The sequence below is a fragment of the Paroedura picta genome, chromosome 12 (genome assembly GCF_049243985.1).
Source record: "Paroedura picta isolate Pp20150507F chromosome 12, Ppicta_v3.0, whole genome shotgun sequence".
NCBI classification, from domain to species: Eukaryota; Metazoa; Chordata; class Lepidosauria; order Squamata; family Gekkonidae; genus Paroedura; species Paroedura picta.
The window spans coordinates 24,843,384-24,868,163 of NC_135380.1; the positions used below are offsets into that span (position 1 = coordinate 24,843,384).

Sequence of the window (24,780 nt, forward strand, 5' to 3'; positions counted from 1 at the left end):
CTGCGCTCTCAAGCACCCCCCACTCCCATCGAGGGTCGTTTGGGTAGACTTACAGAGTAGCCCAGAGGCTCCAGCTTCCCGTGTGCTTGCCGCCTCCGCACACGCAGCCTCCAGCGCGATCCCTGCGATCAGGACAGCCGGTCACCAGCTAAGAGCCTTGCCGGAGCAGGACGCTCAGGAGCCCTCCAACTTTCTCAGCTGGATCCTCGTGAGTTGCGGTCGGGTGTCCCAAATGACACACCCAGACCGTGAGTGGAGGTTCTTCCTGCCCCGCAGGGCATAGGAGTTAATGGGCAAAACAAAACAAAAAACACCCCTCCCATTCAGAGGGGGATTAAGGGAATTAGGGAGGCCTGCCCCAGGGCGCTTGTCATTCACCTCCACCAGCAGAGCGGAGGTGAGCGAGAGGGGGATGGGCTGCAGGGGCTGGCTGGCTGTGTCTTTGGGCTTTTCCAGGGCCCCAAGAGAGCTGGTTTACAAAAACCTTGGCAGCTCTCATGGCAGGGCCATTGGGAATGCTCCAAGTGAGATCTCCAGGACAGCTGGGCCGCCAGCACTCCCAAGAGGCACTTTGCTCAGGCTTCATCTGGCTGGGAGGGAACTGTGCTTCTGGTTGCACTCGAGGAGTCCTTCTCTGGGACCAAATCAAACAAACTAACAATAAAGAAAGGAAAAAATGCCTGTGGGTATTCAGAACGTTGGAGTTAGCCTCCAATGTCATCTAGTCCAACCCCATGCTGGCTGTGGCAGGCACTGTGCAGATAACACAGAGTTGGCAGGTGCCTCCATGGTCATCTTGTCTAACCCCCTGTTTCTGGCAGCGCTCCTGTTTTGTAGAAGCTCAGAGTTGGCAGGGACCCCTCGGGTCACCCAATCCAGCCCCCAGCAGCTGGCAGATTCCTCTTGTAGGGTCATCCAGTCCAGCCCCCTGCTTTGAAATGGTATTGGTTTTGCAGGGGCACAAAACCGAAGGGTACCTCTTGGAGTCATCTAGTCCAGCCCCCTGCATCAGGCAGTGGTATTGGTTTGTGGAGGCATGAAGCTGGCAGGGATCTCCAGGGTCATCTATTCCAACCCCTGCTGCAGTCATCAGTTTTGGTTTGCAGGGGCACAGAGTTGGCAGGGACCTCCAGGTCACTTCATCCAACCCACTGCTTTCGGCAGCAGCCTTGGTTTGCAGGGGCACAGAGTTGGGAGAGTCCTCCAAGGTCATCTAGTCCAACCCCTGCTCCAGGGAGTGGTTTTAGTTGGCAGGAGCTCCAAGCTGGTAGGGAAATCTGGGGTCATCGAGTCCTACCCCCCCCCCCCCCGCTTCACACGGAGGCAGGCTATTGCACATTGACTCAAGACAGTCCCCGGTTGGGGAAACTTGAATGGATGGCCATTCGTTTGCTGGCATGGGGGGGGGGAGCAATGGCCTCTTCTGCAACAGCCTTCACAGGGACCCGCCACTGTCCATGGCTGTTTGTCCTTGGCCTGGGTGGGTAGGTAGGGATTACTAGCACAGGTGCATTTGTCTCCAGAGCCTTGTGGCTTTTCCAGGGCAGCAGGGCCCCCGTTTTGTTTAATGGGGATTTTATTTTGTATTAACTATTTATGTTGTAAACTGCCCTGAGACCTATTTGGAGAAGGGCGGTCTAAAAATTAAATAATAAATAATAATACATTTTGTTTAACACTAGTCTTGCTAGGGCAAGCAGCCAACAGCTGGGTGCAAGGCCCTAGGCTTTACCCTTGGCAATCCTTGCCATGGTGTTCGGCTGCGCATAAGGGGTTTACACACACCCAGATCCTTGGAGCTGCAGTTCAGTAAGTAGTCATGCCTGATATTTCAATCCTGGCTCAGGCTGTTTGCAGTACATGCTGTGGTGGGGTCCCAACACCCCCCCCCCGGGGGGGGGAGAAAGGGCACGACCCACCCCCTGGGCAGGGAATGGGGCACCCAGAGGCCCTCTGTGGTCTTGTGGTCAGAGGCCGCCAGCTGGGGCTATACCATTGTTTGGGCCAGGTGGCAGCACTTACATGCCTGCAGCAGAGGTCAGGCATTGCCTGATGGCTTCAGGGCGGGTCAGACCTTTTACAAATGGTGTCAGAGTCATCACCTGGCCTTGGCAGGGTGGCCAATCCCAGGTTTTTTGTAGTTGACGGGCCAGACTGGCTTATGGGGAGGGACTCTTTGCAGGTCCGGCATGGAAGTGTGATCAACGTGGATGGGAGAGCAATGCTGAGGGGCTTCCGGAGGCTTGCGCTTGGCACGGAAGTGGCTGCGTAGGAATGCTATGCAAGGTGCTGCATCCTAGAGGCCGGTGGAACTTTTTGGGTTGGGAAAGAAATAAAGGCACTCACAAAGTAAGGTGCTGACCTCAAGGGGAACATCCATCTGGTATATAGTCCCAGTTACGACAGGCTGCAGGTGAGTCAGCGCCTGTCAGGCCATTTCTTATGTAGGGACTGTTTCATCCCATTCAGGAATTCCCTGGGTTCATATTTGTGCAGCACAGTTTGCCCATCTCCCCCGATTACGTTGTTGCCAGCACTGTTTCCAGTTGGCAGGGGCAGTGTGCGCATTAAGCTCTGTGGTTCAGTCTCACCTCTTCACATCTACACACTTGATCTGTCTGGTTGGCCTCATCAGTCTTCGGGGCTTTGCACGTTGCAGCCCGGGTCCGTAGGTATCTGAGATACTGTCTGACCAGGCCATCCTTGTGGGAGGAGGTGGCTGCAAACCTGCCACACATCCTCACCCCCTTACCACATGTCATGGGGGCTCAGGGTTGCTCAGATTCAAGTCCTAGGAATTATGGGGTTCCCTTTACTGGGTTGTCCAACTTCAACTGGATGGCCTTTCAGGGTGGGTTGCCTATGTCTGGGGCTTGGACAGACAAGTAGTTTTGGGGGAGTGTCGCATGGTCAGCACGAGTTTGGGGACGTAGCTTGGAAACAGCCTGGGAATGTGCCATGAGCCCTACCTGCCTGAGCATTGGGGACAAAGCATACTGCAGGTTCAAGGGGGCATTTCTGGTCTGGACTAATACCAGCTCCTGTCAGGTCTCCGATGCTGGCATATGAGCAGGACATCTGGGGGACAAAAGGTGTAAAAACATTGTAGAGTTTGCCGCAACCTGGTTTAACATTTGAGAGTCTGGTCAGCCAGCAGCTGGGGATATCCCAGGAGGAAGGGTCCCATTACTTTTTAAGCTGGCACATGCTGCTGAACTCTGGCCTTTACTGTCTCTGCAGGATTGGAGTGATGGGGGCCGGGCTGCCCCCACTCCAGCATTTTTCTAGGCATTTGGCAGCCTCTGGAACTGGGGCTCCTCAGGGCAGTTTGGGCGGACCGTGCACAGCCTAGTGCAACTGCTGGGCCACAGGAGGCTACGTGGCTTTAGCTGGCATTCTAGTTGAACCTAGCAAGGCTTGGGGGTTGGGCCAGGATCTCGTAGCAGCAGGTCAGCACTGCTGGCTGGCCAGGACGGCACAGCACTCAGGCGGCAGGAGGCCTCCAACCACAAGGGGACTGCCTACTAGGTCCGGCGAAGTATTGGAGGGCACCAGGAGGATTGGGGCTGTACCAATCATGTGCAAGGATGTTTTTTCCAGTAACAACCTTTTTGATTAACTACAGGTTGGCAGTCAGAGGGGATGCGGAAGCTGGGAATGGAGTGTGTTGCCAAGCAGCGGAAGGATTGCATGCTGTAAGAACAGGAAAGAGGTCCAGTTCGGGGGCCCAGAGGCATCACCTGGCGCAGACACTGCAGTGGGAAGCATCTGCTTTCCTGGTCATCGTTGTGACGGAGGACTTCCCATGCAAGAGTGCCGGCTGACGTCTGTGTTCTCCAAAGCATAGACTGTCTGTCATGTCATACTGGGCCTAGCTATGGTTGCAATGCGGAGCTGAGTACCAGGCCATGTTTCGCTGTGGTTGCTGTTTGGCACTTTGACAGCCTTGGCAGGGGCATGGGTGTTGAGCCCTGCTGGTTTCAAGGGGCACTTGCGGTTTGGGCTGTATGGCTGGGATGCCACGTTGCAAGAGGCTCCCACGAGAGGCCCCACTGGGCTGGGCAGACATTCACCACAGAATGGCCCATGGTGGCAGGGGTGGTGAGTGGCCCATTCAGCGGTCACTTGGAGTTTTGTGATATCGGTTGGAGCAAGGGTGGAACTCAAGCCTGAGTATCGGGCTGAGTTTGGAAGTGTGTGACAAATGAGAGCCCCCAGGGTGGGGTGCTTGTGGTTCAGGAGTGTTGGCGGGAACGAGGCTGGGGGGCCTCGTTCTGGTGGCGGTTTTGGCATGGGATGGAGCCTGTTTGGGGGGAGTTCGGTCTGCGCATCGGACTCTCCAGGTTGGGGACCTCCCTAAGAGGTGGCAGGTCTGCGGGCAGGGCCGACCCGGCTGGGGGGGCTTGGGGCTCGCAGGGCCAGGTAGCCCAGGGTGGAGCCAAGAAGGAGGTGGGCACCTCTACTTGGCACCCCAGGGCTTACAGTGCCGGGTGGCCTGGGGTGGGTCCATGGGAAGTGTGCGCTTCCTCTTGGCACCCCAGGTGGACAGTTCCCTATGGTGGGAATCCAGTGGCAAGGGGACCCGCGTTCCCGGCAGGGGAACCGGGTGGGCCCCAGGGCGCTGCCGGCTCTTCCCATGGGCGGGATCCCAGCAGCAAGGAGACCTGTGTTCCTAGAGGGGATCTGGATGGGCTCCAGGCTGCTGCTGGGTCCGGGTTCTTGTGATCTCACTGCAAGTCAGGCTCCCTCTCCCATGCCGTGCCAACACTCCTGGGGAGTATTAATAAAGCTGTGGCCTTGTTTAAGCCAATGTAAATGTGTGCATATCTTCCTTGAGCCCAAAATGCCCTCCTGCAAGTCAATATTTTCAAGTAAGGCAACTGGAAACAAGCATTATAAGGAGAGGAATTCCTTATTACAAGCTTTACAGCATCACCACTAATTTATGGAAGGTGCTACTTACTCCTGAAGTAAGGGTTCACGATGGACATAGAGTTGCCAGCTCTAGGTAGGGAAATCCCTGGAGACTTGGAAGGCGGAAAGACTTCAGTATGATATAATGTCATACTCTCCTCCCTCCAAAGTAGCCATGTTCTCCAGGTGAACTGATTTCTGATTATAATAACGAGATCACTGGCCATCACCTGGAGGCTGGCAAATCTATTGAAACCACATGCCACTTAGCTTTCCAAAACTGCATGGTATAAATTTCCACTCACTCTGTAGATATCGAAGCAGCCAGCTAGGATAGAGTAATTAATGTCTTTGTAAAATTTACAAAGAATAGATGGATCTCAATAGGCTGCAGAAAAGGGGCCAAGCAAAGGTCTACAGCAGACAGAAGGGAGTGTCATTCAAAATGCAATCAGAACTCTTCCTGTGACTCCATATCAAGCACACACCTTGGAAAACTCACCCTTTCCCTTATTTACAGGTGCTAACAGAAGCAGCTCCTGCCTTTAACAAACATTTCTGTCCACACCTCCATCATCAGCTAATATATTAATTTAAAGGGAGGAGAAGGGAATACAGAGAGTTTTGTTAGGTGCTTCTGCCCTAAGAATGCTTATTTGCACAATTTAAATTGAGTCCACGGCCTTAAATGCCTTGATCTGCACATATGCATGTAAGTGTTTAAAGACACACATTTACCATCTCTTTCTAGCAGGGCCATATTTTGAACTAAACGGAAAGGTCCAAGAACAAGCTTTTTAATCCATTCTGTTTAATGCAAACAGCATCAGGGACTTTAGATACATGGGGGCACTGTCAGCTGAAGATGTTACATTACTTCCTGGTGAAACCTGGAAATGACATCAGTCTGCTCTAGGAGTCACTGGAAACGCTATGGTTCCATAGATTCCAGCAATTCCTAGAGCAGGCTGACATGACCTGCAGCACTATAAGGTTGTCAACTAACAGAAATTTTAAAAACCCTTTTTGTTTCCCTGACGGCCATCAGAGTAGCAGCAAGAAATGGGAATTGGAGGAGCGAAATTCTCCACCCCTGACAAGAACTGGCATCCTTACTTGGACACCAAATAGGACCCCTGTACATATTTGTAGAGTGATGACATGAGGACTCTGAATCATGCTTAATTAATGTTTTGTGTGCCCCAAACTCATATGTGTCTTTTTCTTCTTGAGACAGTGAGGGGAGAAGCATTGGCCACCTTCCCCTCAGCATTGTTTCCTACTCCTTAAAACATTCTGTGGACCCACGACTGGCTCTGTTTGCTGCAGTTCTATGGTACAATTTAAGAACATAAAACAAGTGCAGAGGAGAAGGTTGAATTTTGCAGTTATCCATCCCCACATGTGACTGAGGAGTTGTGGGGGATAAAGGGACGGTGCTGACAGGGTCTCTGTCTTCTTCCACCATCATTTAGATAGGGTTGCCATTGCCAGCCTCAGGGAGGGCCAGAATACCGTGCAGATTTACAACTTGTTTGCAGAGATCAGTTCCCTTTGAGAAAATGGCTACTTTGGAGGATGGGCTATAAGGCGTTATATCCCATAGATCTATGGCATAAATCATGGCTAGATCTCTGGCATAAATCATGCCTCACTGCCATTGGTAGAGCTGGATCTCCAGCCAAAGCTACCCAAGCAATTGCTTAGGGAGGCACAGGAAGGTGGGCATTGATACATTAATGGAGCTCGGCTCATTACTAGCCCTCAGTGACATAGATGGTGATTGGTCTCATCTCTTAGGTCTTGGAAGTGGGCAGCAGCAGCAGCACAGGCCTAGGAGTTAAAGGGGGAAAACAAACACTGATTTTCATCTACCCTGTGCCTCTATTTTATACATCCTTGATGAAATGTAATGTTGGCAGAACTTCTAGTGTGTGTCCCGATTCTACCGTATGGGGCCTTGTTTGTTTTATGGGCTTAAACTCTGTCTAAATTACGCATACTTTTAAAACAAAAAGGACATATCCCACCCATTTGTTCTGTGTAATCATCTGTTATTGATTATATCACTCCCAGGTTATCTTGTATCTACTAAGTATAACTTATCTGTAGGGTGTCACCCAAGAAAGGCTGTGCTAGCTGTAATTCCAAAGAGATAAGGTACCATATCTCAGCAACCTGTCCGCACCTACGTTTTGGAGAGCCATGTATATATAGTGTGGTGCGGAACTCTGACTAGTCCCACATCTCTTCTAGCAACAAAATGAAGCTGATTGTGAGTATACTTTAAAAAAACAATATTTTCAAAATCCCTGGAACATTTGGACTGTAGCCATTTTTTTTAAGTTTTGAAGCAGGGGGAACTTTTTAATTAAAAAAATGATCAGGAAGCTTCCTTAAAACCCACAGTACTTAGCTCAAGGAAGGGCATTTGGCTTTCTGGGTTGGTTTTCTCTTTAACTATTCATTAGTTCACTATCTAGGGAAGTCAGTTGGACCCACTGACTTTAAACAGTTGCATGGAGATTAAAATCTCTGTGACTGAATGGAGGCAATATATTAACCACTAGTTGAAATCCAAGCTCCTGTGTGTTCTTTGGGAGAAAATGCATGTATGTGCACACACGCGTGCACACACTTTCATGCAGACAAATACAAAAGATCTGTCTGTCTCACCCCCCTTCCCATGGTTTATTTCCCCACATGTTGCCCCCCCCCCCCGCTTGGAATGTTAATGAAGATGTTTCAGCATATTTTGAGAGCAGAGAAAGGGGAAGGGAAGGGGAGAGTGAAGGAATTCTTTTGGATTGTCCCCAGTGAACTGCTTGTTGAGTATTCCCTTAATTTTTAAAAAAGCAATTGCCGAAATTGGGGGGGGGGAAAGGAGGGGAAATGGCAGTGATGACCCCTTGGGAGATTTTCTCATCTCCTGCATGAAGTAGATTTCATGTTGAAATTAACCAGTTAGAGATCTTGGCACAATGTTGGTGCTGGAGGTACAGCTGGGAGTGGGGGGACAAAATCCAAAAGATTCACATATCTGCCCCCAGAAGAATGTGCAATGGGTGTGAATTTCTCCAATTAAGCAGAGAAAATCCACTCTCAGATTTGCCAAGGGATAAGTGAAGTGACTCCATGGTGGTTCCTGAACAGTGCAGACTGAAAAAAAGAGCACATAGCAACTGTGTGGACACCAGTGCCAGGTGCAGATTGATTTTTAAAAACTAAGCCAAATGAGCTTCAAAAGCCCAGTGCATAGTCGACCCAGATTTCACTGAATTCTAAATATGAGAGACACTGATGGGTCTGATGAAGTAAGGCCAGCTTACACAGATGCTATTACATGGGACAATACATGTCTTTCCTGAAATTTCAGGTTTGTTTTCTCAAAAGGCATGATATAATGTGCCTCTGAGCATGCTCTGCTATTATATTCACAATAGAGGGTTTTTTCCCTTGGGTATTAACAGCTTCCTCTAGAGGGTTCTGCGCATGCGGTAGAAGGAAGAGGTCGCCTTTTTCCCCGCTCCGACAACAGCTTCCTCTGCTTTTAAAATACCGGTTAGAAGATGGTTCTCAGAAAAAGTAAACATAATGTTGAACTAGACAGCCATAGGGTTGTCAATGAGATTCTGTCTAGTATGAAATTTGATATTTGACTCAAAAAATCCATTTGTTTGAGAGAGAATCTCAACTTGTGCCCCATATGTGCATGTACACATTACGGGCTGAGCACAAATGTGAATCTGGTGCAAGTATTCCACTGTATGGCTACCCAGTGGAGAGTTGCAGCTGGCAATAGTTCCCTGGTGCGTTTACAACAAGTACTGACATTGTGAAACAGATTTGTCAATGGGCGTTCTTGAGCCATAATGGATCGACCCGGTAATGGGCTTGAGCAGAAAACTACTGATTTCAGTGGTCCCAATTTATTCGGTTTGTGGTCTTAATCTACAGAATGCAAAGTAACCCATGAACACCACCAGGAAATAGCTGCATATAAACATATAAATTGTTGTATTTGCAAAGGATACAAATTCCCATTTTGAAGTTATCTGAAGAGATGAGCATTTGAACCATTTAAAGAATCCCCACTATCTTTTTCCCCTGTCCAAAATAATTTATTGGAGAGTGTATGTTTGGATCTATTCATCCTCATAAAATATTGAAAATAACCCTATTGAATCACTATTTAATTCTGCCATTTTTCTGAAATCCATTTCAGATTTTGAGTGCTGCTCTTCTGGGAGTTTTTCTGGCCCCAATCTTGGCCACTGATGTAAGTACTGTGACAGTTCATAGTTATTGCTCTCATGCAAGCATTTCACATTGTGCTTAGTTATTCAGTAGAACTTACATAGTAGAGGTAGGGTTCTTGTACGATCAAGTGTGGCCCAATCTGCAGATATCAAAATCCACAGATTGGGAACACACTGATTGTAAACAGACGGCTCTGCAAACTTAAAAATACATTTGTATAGCTTAAACCCCCTTCATCCTAATAAAAGAGTTTTGTCTGCACATGCAAAGACAATGGATTTATCTAGTTCTGGAGACGTGGTGGCAGTAATAGGAGCCTCTCTGGGCCTGGACCCAGGCACAGGAGCAGCTGAGTCCAGGAACTGATTCTGGGCTTGGGAGTGGTGATGGCAGAATCCAGAAGCTGTTCTGGGCCCAGAAATGGCTGTCGAGTCCTGGAGCCAATCTGGGGTCAATGATTTTGAAGTCAATAGGCTTAGAAGGGTGTCACTGTTAGAACTGCATTGCATGGTTTTTTTAATTTTTTTAAACCTCTTTCTTGGGAGCTCTAGAGCGCTGATCCTTTTCTTTCTCTTTCTCTCATTATTTGTCCCTTCTGTTTCCCATTCAAGAATGTCAATGTAAATAACTCGGGAAATAGAGGAGGAAATTCCCACCAGTCCGTGGGTATCAACAATCAGAAGAAGGTGGTAAATGTCGACAATAACAACGGATGGCATTCATGGAACACCGTTTGGGATTACGGCAGTGTAAGGCACCTGTGTGCATGTTTATTTCTTCACTTCACATACCATTGGGTTGGTATTGTTTCCAACAGGTACCCAGTAGATTTGCACTGATGGCTTCCCATATGTGCTATAAATTAAGGCTGGCAGCCATCTTTAGCACACTTATGAGAAAACTCATTCCTCTGAAAGTAACTTCACCGTCTTGTGTGCAAGCATATTTGCTTGATTAGATTCAATTAGATTATTTATTTACAGCCATTGACCAGCACCAAAGTATAAATAAAACCACATGCATTGTTACAGCATTTTAACAGCCAGGACACTCAGCATCAGAATATAAACAAAGCCACAAACATTATCAAAGCATTTTGATAGCCAGGTCATATGTGTATTAAATGTAGAGACAATGGCAACAACACATTCATGATATTATAATGTCTAGTGTCTATGCAGTGTTCAAAACTTGCATGGCCTCTGTGATCCTTACAATAGCCTTGCAAAATAAGCAATTTTAGTCTCCATATAGGAGACTAAGAAAGGCTGCCTCAGAAGTTCATGTCTGAGGGGAGATCCAGATCAGGACCCTCCCCCCCAGGCTTCTATACCTAGTTGCTATGCTACAAAAGTCCTCAATTCTTTCAGTGAAATACCTTTCTCCAAGGAACAGCGGAATTCCATACATGTCCAAGCAGCAGAATCTGATCCTGATGGATTTTTTTTTGTTTGTTTATTGGGGAGGGCCAAAATTCAGTGGTAGGGTTTGTGGGGCTGCATGCCAAAGGGCACAGGTAAATCACTGCAGGTGGTTTTCAGATTCCAGAGCTGGAAATAACCTCACTTTATTTTGGTCCTTGGAGAACCAGCCAATCAGACTATACTGTGGGGCAAGATGGGCCAGTGGTCTCACTGAATACAATGTTCATTAAGTCAGCCAAGGCAAATAACAGAAATATACATAAAACGAACAATTTCTTTCCTGAGTTCCTCTACCACTTGTACCTTGTGGGTGATTATCATATTGTTTGAACAGGGCTACACAGCAATCCGGGTATTTTCTAAGAAATCCTGCATTATTGCACCTCTGAATAAACATGTAATGCCAGATGTCACTGTCCTTCCACAAGCCATCAAGGAAAAGCAGGTATGGTAATGTTTTATGTATTTGGGGAATGGGTCACAATGGAGTCATTTGTTTTGTTTAAGTGAGACAAAGTGGAATATTCAGTATGGTAGGTAGGACAGCCAAAAAAAGCTCCTAGAGATAATTCCTCATGAAAACTCCACATAGAGGTGAAGTGTATTTCTGAACCCGAAATACTAGAGCCATCAACCCTTCCAGGGATAGCTTTCCAGGGACATCTGACAGATTTAAACCACAAGTTTTCATCCCAGACATACATTGATGTAATATTAAATCAATCACTAGAGGGCGCAAAACATTGCTCAGAAAAGAAAAATAGCAAGGAAGGAATACAAAAGAGATGAAAATGCAGAAGAGACTGTGGGCCATAAAATCCTGATTTCCCCACTGCACAGTCACCATTCAAACTTTATTGTGATCATTCCCGAATCTCTGAAGTAAAGCAGGTTTGAGAAAGATAGGAGAAAAACTGGGGAAATGCACCACTGTGCTCAGTGTGGATAATCTGTGCAGACGTGAGCCAGGACTCGCTCTAGCAAAGACAAAAACAGAGGCCTCCTGGCCTGGTTCCAACACTACATCCACAGATCAGATCAACTCCAGTCTTTAAATGCTGTATTGCTATTCTGTTTTTTCCTTCTTCCTTGCATTTAGAAAACTGGTGCTCAGGCACCTCCAGACAAGAAACTGACTTACACTGTCTCCCCAAATAAAATCACTGACCTCAGCGCATATGGAAAGGACATTGAAAACCTGTGCAGAGGTGTTCCCACTTACCTTGCCCATGAAGTTAAAGGTGAGCATGACGGTTGAGCAACTTTCCCAAATTTACCTGTTTTTGCAGGTTGCAAACAAGAGTGTTTCTTTGTTAGGGAAATGTGGTGGTTTTGCCCTGCTGCCCACCTTATACTTGCAATAGTGTAAATCCTGAGGAATGGGTCCTGTAGAAGAAGGGAGGGGGGAGCCACAAGCATTAAACGGGAACAAAATCAACTTGCATTGCTTAGTGTAGCTATAAGCTGCAGGCCACTAAAAATGACATTGCTCTGCTTCTTTCCCAGTGTCCATCTGACAAGGCTTTTTTCTTTTTCAGCACCAAGCTTTTTCTACTACTCTGGATCTTGTTTCCAAGCTAACATCCTTTGCCTCCTTGGAGTCAGCTATTGTGGAGAAACCTTTGCAAACTGATAAGCGTCTAATGGCTCTTCTGTGGGAACTTGCTCAAAGTCCATCTGTGCTTAGATAAAAATCTCCTCTGGGTTTTATTCCTTATTTTTTGGTTCCTTTCATGCATGATGAATAGAAAAATGTCAAGTGTATACAGGCTGACGGCCTATTAAATGTGCCTGGAATGATCAAACCTCTGGTAATTATTGATGTATGAAGAAAGGTTGGGGGAGCTTGATCTGTTTAGCCTGGAGAGGAGACGACTGAGAGGGGATTTGATAACCATCTTCAAATATTTAAAAGGCTGCCATATAGAGGATGGAGCAGAATTGTTCTCTCTTGCCCCAGAGGGACGGACCAGAACCAATGGGATGAAATTAATTCAAAAGAAATTCCGTCTAAACATCCGGAAGGAGTTCCTGACAGTTAGAGCAGTTTCTCAGTGGAACAGGCTTCCTCGGGAGGTGGTGGGTTCTCCATCTCTGGAAATTTTTAAACAGCCATCTGACGCAGAGGCTGATTCTGTGAAGGCTCAAGGGGTGGCAGGTTACAGTGGATGAGCAATAGGGTTGTGAGTGTCCTGCATAGTGCAGGGGGTTGGACCAGATGGCTCATGAGATCCCTTCCAACTCTATTCTATGATTCTATGACTCTTCACTTTGATATCCTGTCCTTTCTCCATTTTACCCTTCCAACAGCCCCTGGCTGAGAGAGGCTGACCACAGAGGCGGCTAGAAACATCCCATTCCAACCCTATCCTCTTCTGCTTGAGTTCTCCACACTATACCAGAACAGCACAATCCTCACTCTGTGCATATCTTGGATATCTTAATAAATTATTTTTTTTAAACTGCATCCATGTGTTGGACACAAGAAAGCAATATTAGCATGATTTCCCTCTGTTACCCCCCCCAACACCTTTCACTGTAACCTCAGACATCTTTCACCACACCCCTCATTTCTGCCTTGCAACCAGCAGCACTTGTTCCGTTCTCTTGTATTTCTTCATTTTATTGCTATGCTAAGTGCCCCTTTCTCCCGGAGTCACAAAGTAGAGGGTGCAGCACAAGTCAATTACACAGTACAACTCCATCGCCAGGGCGGGACAACCAGTGAGCAGCGGGATACGGCTAGGATTACGGAGATCTCAAACAAGTCATGGAGTATTAGACATGATATTTCAAACAATGCTGAAAATGTTATTACAGAATCAGAAAAGAATGCAGCGAGGGAGGATAATACAGATGATACAAGCAGAAAATACATACTATATTTAGTCTGGAGTCCCATTCCGTTTGTTGAAGTGCCTTCTTGAACCTTTACATTAATTCCTTCCCATTTGTCACTGTGTCCTCTTTATCCCTGTCCCCATCCACATTCTGGTCTCTTGTCTTGCCGGGCCAAGCTACACACCCCTGACAGCATTCGAGGGTAATCCCTGGGTTGGAGGGAAAATCATAATGCGTAGTTTGGCCCTTGTTTCTTCCCTCCCCTCAACCTTTTGCTATTGCTTCTGTCCCCTGCTCTTCATGACTCCTTACTCAGTTTGGGGGCAACAAGGCTCTTACTCTCCCATATCTGATAAAGAGAACTTTGACTCAAGGATGCTCAAATCTCCATTGCTGCTAGCAAGTTACCAGGCTCTCCCCAGGCTCTTTCTACTACATCATGAAGACGTTCATCTCTCTGGTCTCTCAATAAGGATCCTAGTTCTGATGGGAATATATTTCCAGTCTCATCCCTGAAGCAAAACTCTGTGGGGAAAGATGCGATGGACATGGGGGAAGCAAAAACCAACACAGCTCAATTACAGATGTACCGCTCTAGCCTGGGGCTACTTGCATATTTCCCCATGCTGGTGTTCTGCTGACCCAAGGTGATTTCGGGGGAGAGGGGAAGGGAAGGGATCACATCCAGTTCTCAGCTTCCTTGCAAAACTTCCATTGCCAGGATTCTTTGGTAATTCTTGTCTTTTAAAATAGATTGATTTATTTTATGGAATGCAGTTACACTCCATGAAGGCCAGAAACACACCAGTTTTGCTTTATGATATACCTCCCCCAAAAGTCAATGGTGTATTTTAAAAACAATCAGTTTAACATTTCAGATTAATAGAAGCCTTAACCATGATGAAACTGTCTGTAAAGATATATCCCATCACTATATTTATTAATAAATTGGCTGCCCCCACCCCCCTTGTGTAGCCCAGTCTAGCCAGATCTCATCAGATCTCAGAAGCTAAGCCCTGGCTAGTAGGTGGATGGGATACCTCCAATAAAGATCAGCATTGTGAGATAGAAGCAGAAAATGGTAAGGCACCTCTGGAATTCCCTTGCCTCGGAAACCCCTAGGTGTTGCCAGATGTTAGTTGTAACTTGACAGCACACACACACACTGCCTGTCTCCCTGTACACAACTGGGTCACTGCAGACAAGTCTACATACCTGAAGACTGTCCCAGTTATGCAGAAAAACAGGGACTTTGTAACTTAGTCAATAGACACAGCGCTCCCTGCCAAAAGACATTCCTGATGAGGAAGAAGAATGGTTGTTATATGCCACTTTTCTCTACCCCAAAGAGTCTCAAGGTAATTTACATTCACTTTCCCTTTCCTCTCCCCATAACAGACACCCTGTGAGGGAGGTGAGGCTGAGAGAGCCCTGATATTATTGCTTGGTCAGAACAGCTTTATCAGTGCTGGGGCGAGCCCAAGGTCACCCAGCTGGCTACATGTGGAGGAGTGGGGAATCAAACCCAGCTCACCAGATTAGAAGTCTGCACCCCTAACCATTACACCAAGCTGGCTGAAGATGCTCCAGAAGCATAGAAGACCAAGAACTATGGCATGCCAGTTTAAAGGGTGTGTGTGTGGGTTGGGGGGGGGGGAACTGACTGAACTGGCTTCCTGAAACTCTGAGACATTACAGAATTGGGGGAGGAACATGGGGGTACTTTCTAAATTATGCTCCCCTTCCATGATTCCTTGTAGGGCCTCAGCTTCTCCTAATATTAAGTTGCATTTTGAAAATGTCCCTACATTACTCCAGAACTGCATTTAATCATAACAAGTAAGAATAGGTGGTTGTACAACTGTTAAATATTTGGTTTTTATATATAAGGGATCATCTGAAGTGAAGCTATCCACCCTGGAGGATAAACAAACCTGGATTTCTCCATCTTCTCTGGGCAAATAGTGGGTGACAGGCATTTCTTAAGTCGAACTTCAAAACTGGCTCTTCTTAGTCCCATAGTAAATATTGACCATGCCTGTTCTCATGACATTTGGAAGTGGAAAAGGACCATGAGACCTGCTAGTATCACATCCAGGTTCAAGATTGGTTCACACAGCCCTGGATTAGGAGCGTTCCATGCTGAGGTCTGGTTGCACTGCAGCCTCATATGTTCAAATGTATTCCTATTTATTTACTTCCTTTATGCTGGCTTTCTCCTCAATGGGGATCCAAAATGGCTTACCTTGTTCTCTTCTCAACACAGCCCTTTGAGGTAGGTTAAGTTAGTAGTACATCAACCCAAGATCACCCAGAAAGCTTACATGGCAGGGCAGAGATTCAGAGGATATCCCAGGTCCTTGTTCAGCACTCTAACCACCAAATTATGCTACCCAAATTGGTATACACGTGTCAGGGCCATAATGTGCAAGGGCATCCAGCTGCTTACATGGAACAAATACGTATATTTGGGGGTTTTGATGGCCCTGGAAGGCTTTCCTGAATGGCTTAATTAAGTTTTTATATGTTCAACCTATATGACCATATATGGCCATGCTGACTCCACCCCCCCCCTTGTAAATGGCCAATGATGGGCCAGGGAGAAGGAAAGGCCCCGGTGGGCATGTCCACAGCTATGCTTCCCAACAATATTCTGCACGATTGTACCACGTCTGGGGTTTCTTGAAGTCTAAAGAATGTTTCAGGGGTTTATTAACCCCTAACATAACACTACCTATATATTATGGTTAATGGCAGAAATGCGAAGAGGAACTAAAGAGCCTGTTGATGCGGGTGACTAGCTGACCTGACATAAAAATGGTTTCTCCCCATCTGTCCCAAGTATCCCCTGGCAATAGAAGCTTCACGGTTTAGTTTATCTAGTCATGACAGTGTCCCAAACCGGCAATTTAAGCTGCAATCTGAGGTGTTCAGTTAAGTGCGGTCAATTTAGCAGAATGCAGGGGGGTTGTGATATTAATGAAAATGGGGCCTGACACTCAGGAGAATTTAGGTTCACTATTACCTCTCCTGTCTCAAGGGTGTCTGTGAGAAGCTCAGGACAAATGCCATACGTGTGGTCCTGAGCTCTTTAGGAAAGAGACACAGTACAAATGTCTTAAGTTCTGGGGGATGGGGTGGGAAAAGGGATTGTCCTTCCTGAATTGTGCTGGTTAGGAGGTCTCCTCCCAAAAGGTTTTGATTGGGGGCGGCTCTAATCAGAAATGGATAAAAATGAGGGAAAGTCAGTGAAGAAGAGAAAGGAGGGCCCAAATTGCAGCCCTTGATCAAATAAAGAGGAGCAAGAGAGAGAAAAGAACAATACCAAACCTCATTGGTAAATATGCAGCACAAACTGTTTTTCTTCTGAGATCCAAAATGAGAAAAATAAATATTTTATCAGGAAGGCTTTTATTTGCCTGGCTCTCATGGGGAGAGGTATATAAAGGAGAAGGAGGAGACACAAATACATCCCATCACCTTGATCTTTCGCTTGCGTCTGGCCCAGGATCAGAATGAAAATCCTTGTAAGTAAATGTGTACGTTTCAACGTTTAATGTGAGGCAGGACATGGAGTGTAGTGCTCAGAGCTGCAAGGGGCTGAAATGGTGCTTGAAAGTCAGAGGAAGGAGATTAGACAAGGAGCTTCTGCAGCAATTTAATAGGCACGTGCAAATGGACAGTTTTACAGGAAGAGGAACCCTAGCACTGTCATCCCTTCTTTTCTGTCCTGTTACCTTTTGCAGAGTCTGTGAGGCGTAGCCCATCCCAGCCGAAGGGTGGTAGGAGCCGTCCAATAAAGCTGTTACTTTTGGCCAGTCGTTCTCAAACTACCTACTGAGCCATAGAACATTTTTTATCATTGATTTATCTACTGAGGAACCCCTGAGCATCAGACATGACGCCACATCCATTGCAGAGGGCTTGGGCAAATGTTCCCAGGAGCAGCCAGGCCTCTGTAGTTTCACTGTCCCATTCCATAAATGGAGAAAATTTCCTGGGATGCCTCTCAAACTCTCTTCCCACTAGACAAGGCAAAGCAACTTGGAAGTGTGGACTTTGGTCAAGAAAGGAAATCCTTTCTGAAGAGTCCCAATGTTTCCCAGAACACAGAAGAAAAATTAGGAGGGTACACCGATGCAGGATATGTAGGTTGGAGCCAAGTCGCCCCACTGCTTCTGCCTCCTGATCTTAAAGGTCTTTCCTGTACGTTCCTCGTGGAGTTTCCAGTGCACAGTCACAGAACTCTTTCCAGGACTTGAACATCTACAATCTTTATTAGCTTATCTATGGCATGATAGCTACAGCCCATCACTTGTGCACCTCATCAGCCAGCTGAATCCATTTACACAGTAGGGCAGCTATGGGTCTAATAGCTCAGTGCAATTATAGACTATATACCTCTCCTTCCGTTGAAGTGTTTTCTGCTTGGGATTGCCTTGTGAATGTACATCAAGGGAGAAGTGCTTGCTTGATTCTTAACATTTCATTTCATAGGTCATAGACAATTGTAAATCAGGCAATTAAAATGGAGCTATTCTGGAATTAACAGAGTGAAGTGACCTTTGAGTTAATTAAGGGAGACCATGTCAATAAGTAACAATGTGGTTCCACCTTCTCCTCCATTCTAACCTCACAACAACCCTGTGAGAGAAATTAGGCTCAGTGTAGGTGACTGACCCAGCAAGCTTCTACAGTACAGCAGAGATTCGAACCTGGGCCTCCCAGAGCCTTGTCTGACACTCAGATAATGACAAAATGGACAATTATTGACTTCAGTGTTCTGTTAAAGTTGTTTCTCACAGTTGACTGTATGAAAAATGCAAAGGAATGTCAGGTCCTGGATCTCATTCAACTGCATAACATTTAAGGCCATGTAAAACAGACCTGAACGTGACTGTTTTATTTTCATTCCATTTTCAAGATTCTGGCCGTCGTACTGGTGGAGCTCCTAACAGTCTCAGCCTCGGAGAGCAATGTAAGTAGCCGGGCAGGCTTTGTTCTTTTGCTCGGTCCTTAGCCCTGCTTCCTCTTTATGTATGGCTTAGTTCAAAAACAGAGAGGAGCCAGATGCAATCCTGCCTGCAGTCCTCTTCTCTTGCCACTGCTGCCCGCAAGAGTTAGCGATGACCCAGAACTTGCTGAGTGTGTTGGGATCAGACTCCATCTCAGCCCCGTCTTTGCCACAATGAATCCATTAACAAGCCTTGGGCAGATCATTGTCTCAGACCTACAAGGATACTACGATAAACTGTGGGGTGTCATTTCAGTATTTATGAGAAAGACTGTAACATATCAAATTACTTTTGCATTAAATCCAGCATTTGAACTATATGGCCAGATCTTATCTTTCGAATCCTCTTCCTTTGGCTTACAATTGGGAGTATCTTAACAGCTAGGATGACTCAAGATATGGTGCCCGGGATAGAAAGTCTAAACAATGAAGGACCTTACTAACATGAAGGGCAGAGACCCATGGGCACTGTGGTATTCTTGCTCTCGTGAGCTTCAATGAAATTTACATTGGGAAAGCTTTCTCATGGATTGTGTTCCATGGATTGTCCAATCTCTAGGGAAATGGATCTTGAGTGCATCTAAATGCTACTTGTATTGAACCAGTTCAGTTATATAAATATCTAGGTGTCATATTTGAAGCTTCAGGATCTATGAACTCGAGAGATGGACCAATGATCTGACATGATGTACATTTTTTAGGCTATTCAGCTCATAAACAAGGGAAACAATGGAGGAACGGTCTATCAGACAGTGAACATCAACAATCATGTCAATGTTGCTGCCTTCAACACCTACTTTGGAACACACTCCACCAATGCAATCATTGACTACAATGCTGTAAGTGTCAAATCAAATCCTTATTTTTTAGGTCAGTGTGTGTGTTTCATTAGTGGGGAAGATGAAGTAGGCATCTCCCTTTATTCTCTCAAGCATCCACCGAATTTCTCTGAAGGGCAAGGCTGTTAATACCAAAAAACAGAGTCTCGGATAGAGATGCGGGGTTGGATCCAAACTACATTTTCTGCTAACAAAAAGACACTTCCATCAGCAAAACATGACTTTTCTGTCTCTCCTTCATACTGTACACCCTTGATCTCCCTGAAATGCTGGCTCTGGAGGACAAATAGTGGGGGAACAAATTAAGGGTCTGCAACAGAAAGGAGGAATTGGTAGAAATCATACCACACCTGCCATTAGCAGAAAATCTGGTCTGGATCCAACCCAGCATCTCCATTCTTTTAAAGAAAAGATCTAGAAATAAAGTGCCCTAAAGAGAAAAGTGGTCTGCAGTGCCAGCTCTAGGTTTCTGGGGCAAAATTCTTACGATGTAAGATTGTATTATTATTATTATTATTATTATTATTATTATTATTATTATTATTATTATTATTATTATTATTATTATTATTATTATTTAATTTTTGTACCCCCCCTCCCCTGCCCAGTCATCAATTGAGATCAAACAAGAGAGTGTTGATCCTCCTACTGAGCATCACTGCTATCATCTGTCATCCCAGGATGGAACAATACATGGTTATGGATGGCAACAAGTCATGTATTGTTCTACCATGGGATGGTGGGGCACCTGTAGATGCAGAGGGCTCCAGTCGATGGACCTCTGCTCGGATATTTATGGGCTTCTAATTGTGCCACTGACTGATACAGGCACTGGGAATAGATGGAAAGGCAATGGCACTCCAGGGCCTATTCTACACACAATAGATAATGTACTTTCAATGCACTATACAAGCAGATTTTCCTGTTCTTCTAGTGGGGCTTTTAAATTTTCTGTTTAGCTGTGAACATCAGGGGATGAGGAAGAGTAACAGAGTTGATGTTTTCATGTCTGCCACAATTTTAGGCAGTTTGTATCATGGTGTTTATTGTATGCATTGTAATACATATAAATTAAGTCGGTCAGTAAATGAGGGGAAAAGGAAGAGGAGCTTGATTGCACCCTAAGTTTTATGAATGATGGAGGCAACGGAAGGATGAAAGACAAGGTTAGATGAAAACAAATGCAGGATTGGGCTTTATTTCTGTTTGGGAGTAAGGACTGAGAGAGAGTGTACTTCCTGGCTTTCTATATAAAACACTTTTATTGGCTGGAAGCTTTATATTGAATATAATCACCAATGAAGAATTTCAGCCAGGAGACTGATCTCATCCAGAAGTTTGAGAGAACCTACAGCACAAAACATAACTGAATGGCGATAAACCTGTTTCTAACATTTCTCCTTATGTTTTACAGGGGTTGATTGTTTATCAGATACCCTACAAGAGGATCTGTGTTGTGTCCCGGATGAATAGAAGCACCTTTCCAAGCATATCACAGCTTGAAAACCTTATTCATGAGGTATTTGATGAAGATACAGAACCAGGGTTGGCCCAAGACATATGGGTGCCTGAGGGGGGAAATCCAACAGCGCCCCTTACCCACTAATTCCCAGTACAATCCAGTGGAGAGGCCTCCCATATAAAATCCATTGAAAGTAATTAGGATTATGCAAGGATCTCCTACATCTCTCCAAGACTAGATGCCCTGGTGCCAAGATAATATAGATAGGATCAAGAATGACAGTTGACTAAAACTGGTCTGGAATTTTGAGTCAAACATGGAGGGTTTTTCTTAGGTCACCTCCCACCTGTCTACCACAGTGGTATCTCACCCATGAAATGTTAAGAGAAGCAAAAGGTGTTTGTATTGCTATAGGGTAGCAATACTTTTGGAGAGCCTGCCTCATTGCCCACCTCTAGAGAGCCAGCTTGGTGTAGTGGTTAGGAGTGCAGACTTCTAATCTGGTGAGCCAGGTTTGATTGCCCGCTCCCCCACATGCAGCCAGCTGGGTGACCTTGGGCTGGCTACAGCACTGATAAAGCTGTTCTGACAGAGCAGTGATATTAGGACTCCCTCAGCCCTCACCTCACAGGGGGAGAGGAAAGGGAAGGCGACTGTAAGCTGCTTTGAGACTCCTTCAGATAGTGAAAAACGGGATATAAAAAACAACAGTTCTTTTTTATTGTTGGGGGGGGGGATGATCAGTCCACTGTCTACTGCTACAATCTGGCAAGTGGATGTTCCTGGTAAATAGTTCAGTGGCTCTCAATGGTCAATTCCTTTGGGTAGAGAAAAGCGGCATATAAGAGCCAACTCTTCTTCTTCTTCTTCTTCTTCTTCTTCTTCTTCTTCTTCTTCTTCTTCTTCTTCTTCTTCTTCTTCTTCTTCTTCTTCTTCTTCTTCTTCTTCTTCTTCTTCTTCTTCTTTCTTCTTCTTCTTCTTCTTCTTCTTGGTATGAAGGAAACTAATACCAAAAACAGAGAAGAGTAGGTAGAAGATAGCTCTGGCAGACTAATTGTTTTGTTGTCAACAATGTATATATATACACACACAATTTACCTGAATCACAGTCCATTATGCCAAGTGGCTTATTTTCCATTTCTACTTTTTTGTTCTGCCACACAGGAGAATCCAACACTGCATGCCCTCCACCGAAACTATGGTATCTCTCGCAAGGTAGTCAAAAATCTGTATCAGCTTGGAAGTCCCGCCCAAGCCATGTGTGGAGGTTTCACCACCTACTGGGCCACAGAATTCCAACGTGAGTTTGCCAAAATTTCACAGTGTTCCTAAGGGCAGGGGTAGGCTTACACAGGTTGGTTGATTCCCTAGCAGGGGAAGTTGTCTTGCTGAACTGGTTGAGGTCCAACAGCAAGAGGTTTATTCAGCAAAGATTCTTCAACATCAGCCTGCATCACTAACTGGGGACACAGGCAGGCTGCATAGTCCATTTGACTGATCTGCATTGTTAAAATGAATTGCAGTGGGGCCTGTAAGTTGAATAGAAAAGGATGTCTGCCTTTTCCCAAGGGCACATCCCACCCTCAATGAAATACCTCACAGTGAATCAGGAATGATATCACCCAAATATGTTCTCTCAGAGCTCTCTCAGTCTCACCTATTTCACAGGATGTCTGTTGTGGGAAGAGAAAGGGAAGATGATTGTAAGCCGCTTTGAGACTCCTTCAGATAGTGAAAAGTGGGGTATAAAATACAACACTTCTATCTTTTTTGTTGGAGGGGGGGAGATGATCAGTCCACTGTCTACTGCTGCAATCTGGCAAGTGGATGTTCCTAGCAAATAGTTCAGCAGCTTTTGATAGTCAACTGATAAGATGTATTTAAAAATGGTGGAAAAAAGAGGAAGTAAAAGGCCTACATGCACAGATCCTCAGACACCATGATATTTGCAAATCCCCTTAATAAAGCATTTTTGATTGCCATTGCCCATCAGAACAATATTCCGGGAACACTGTCTTTTGCCAATACAGTTATCTAGTTATAAGACAACATGTTGGTGAATGCCTGTCTGACTTGCATTTTCTTCCATCTACAGAACCAGTAGCCGTTGAAAGCAAAGCCTGTGCAGACGTGCACCTTCTTATTCTTAACGTGAACCTATGTGGAGGCATTTCGCTCTTCTAGCCAGGAACAGATGTCCATCTCCCAGCTGAACTCCATTTGGCATCCTCTACTCCAAACCTACACACCTTGTGACCCATTGAAGCAAATGCAGCCCTCCCTCCATTTTTGTGGCCTGACAAATATCCGATGGCTTCCATTGTACCAGCCCAAAGAGGCAGCAAAGAGAGGCAGTTTATGAAAGTCCCAGGGAACTGCCCTGTCAATCAAGTGGGCTCTATTTGGATGGATGGGTCACAATCTGTGCATCTGACCTACTCCAGCATTCTCTGTTTAAATCCAATGATTGCCCATGGAAGCACTAAAAAAATTAAAGACCAAGTATATAGAAAAATGTATTCAAGTGTGGACTGTCAGTAAGCTATTGCCCACATCTAGCTACTTAACAAATGTGAAAATCAGCAGCAACAAGCACCTGATCAGAGAGATGAGGGAGTCCGGCTAGAGTTTCTACTACTTCCAGAAGGTTTGGGTTCTTTCAGGATGGTATGTGGGCAGAGTGGAATGTGATATCATTTCTGAATGACACACTAGGCTCTTTAACACAGAGACTAGGAAAAGAATCCTAGAGGTTATTTTTGTCTCCAACTCCTTGGGGCAGGAAATTGGGTCAGGGGGATGGCAATCCCATGTCCCAGGCAGATAAATAGGAGGCCTAAGATTTAAGGTCCACGCTTAAAGTTTAAGGTGAGAAGAATGGTCTCATGTTCACTGAGTCCTTTCAACAGGTTAGCAAGGGTGACAAAACAGAAATTTTGTAAGCCTACCATCTATTTGTCTGTCCCAGTCTGGTGCTGCGGTCCACACATAACCTTGCATGCTACATACAGAGACCCAGCCCCGGGAACTGTACATGCAACACTTTAGGTCATGCGTACGACTTCATTCGGCAGGTTTGTGCACATACAGAAACTTTTCTTCCTGGGCATATTGCTCTTATTGAATCACAATGAACATTATGAATATCATACTTGAAAATATTTAATTTACAGCTATGCTGTGAAAGTACCAACCTGACAAGGCAACAATGCTTATATCTTAACAAAACTACTGTTTTCATATCTGACATTTCCTTGGTGGATCAAAAGATATTAGCTAGATGAACAGTGCCCTTTCAGGAAATACTTTTGAAGAAAGAAGAAAGCAAAGATTATTTTAGTGAAGTATATTGTTACCTCTTTCTGGAGTAAGATGATGATGCACAAAGATTCGTTGCTGGAATAATGCTGCTACTAAATTTCAAAGCAAGGATGGTAATAAATTAGTTGATGGAATGATGGTGGCTGTTCGGTCTCAAAACAATGGCGGAAGTGAATTTGTTGTTGGGATAATGAGGGCTACTCAGTAGTGAAGCAATCAAGAGATTTACTTAGTTCATGGAAGGATGACGGCTACTCGGTCTTGAAATGATAGGGAAAGCGAATAAGTTGACGGAATTATAATGGTGACTCAATATCGAAACAACGTCGGAAGAGAATTAGTTGTTGAGGTTATATCGACTACACTGTCTCAGAACAGTGGTATAAGTGAATTTGTTGTTGCATTGATGGCTATTATGTATTGCCTATTAGTTGATGTGTAATGTGACTTGGAAACTGATAAAGAGATTAAACTTGCTGTGTGCATTCAGTAAACCACTCTGTGCTTTGACTTTGCAAATTATGATGGGCGTCATTTCAAGAGCAGAATGATGAAACTTGCTAGGCATTTTCAAAACCTTTAAAGTTCAATTCACCAAACCACTCAGAGAAAGATGCAGAACACATCTCTCTGTTAAACATGACATTATTGCAATGAAACTAGGTGTGTGCAATTGTCACATTTGTCTGGAGTTTTTGGGTGGGG

General features: G+C 45.4%; 2 protein-coding genes across 2 annotated transcripts; both read left to right on the forward strand.

Annotated features, from left to right (window-relative positions):
- The first annotated feature begins 7,070 nt into the window (after positions 1 to 7,070).
- LOC143821741 (gastrokine-1-like) lies at positions 7,071 to 12,403 on the forward strand. The gene is made up of 6 exons (XM_077306073.1): positions 7,071 to 7,189; positions 9,140 to 9,193; positions 9,786 to 9,923; positions 10,933 to 11,043; positions 11,698 to 11,839; positions 12,137 to 12,403. Exons 1-6 carry the CDS (start codon positions 7,178 to 7,180, stop codon positions 12,229 to 12,231), a joined length of 552 nt encoding a protein of 183 aa, XP_077162188.1. The 5' UTR covers positions 7,071 to 7,177; the 3' UTR covers positions 12,232 to 12,403.
- A 4,521-nt stretch (positions 12,404 to 16,924) lies between these two features.
- On the forward strand, positions 16,925 to 24,536 carry LOC143821632 (gastrokine-2-like). Its single transcript, XM_077305806.1, has 6 exons — positions 16,925 to 16,966; positions 18,364 to 18,417; positions 19,155 to 19,292; positions 20,707 to 20,811; positions 21,919 to 22,054; positions 22,850 to 24,536. Exons 1-6 carry the CDS (start codon positions 16,955 to 16,957, stop codon positions 22,936 to 22,938), a joined length of 534 nt encoding a protein of 177 aa, XP_077161921.1. The 5' UTR covers positions 16,925 to 16,954; the 3' UTR covers positions 22,939 to 24,536.
- Positions 24,537 to 24,780: the final 244 nt, after the last annotated feature.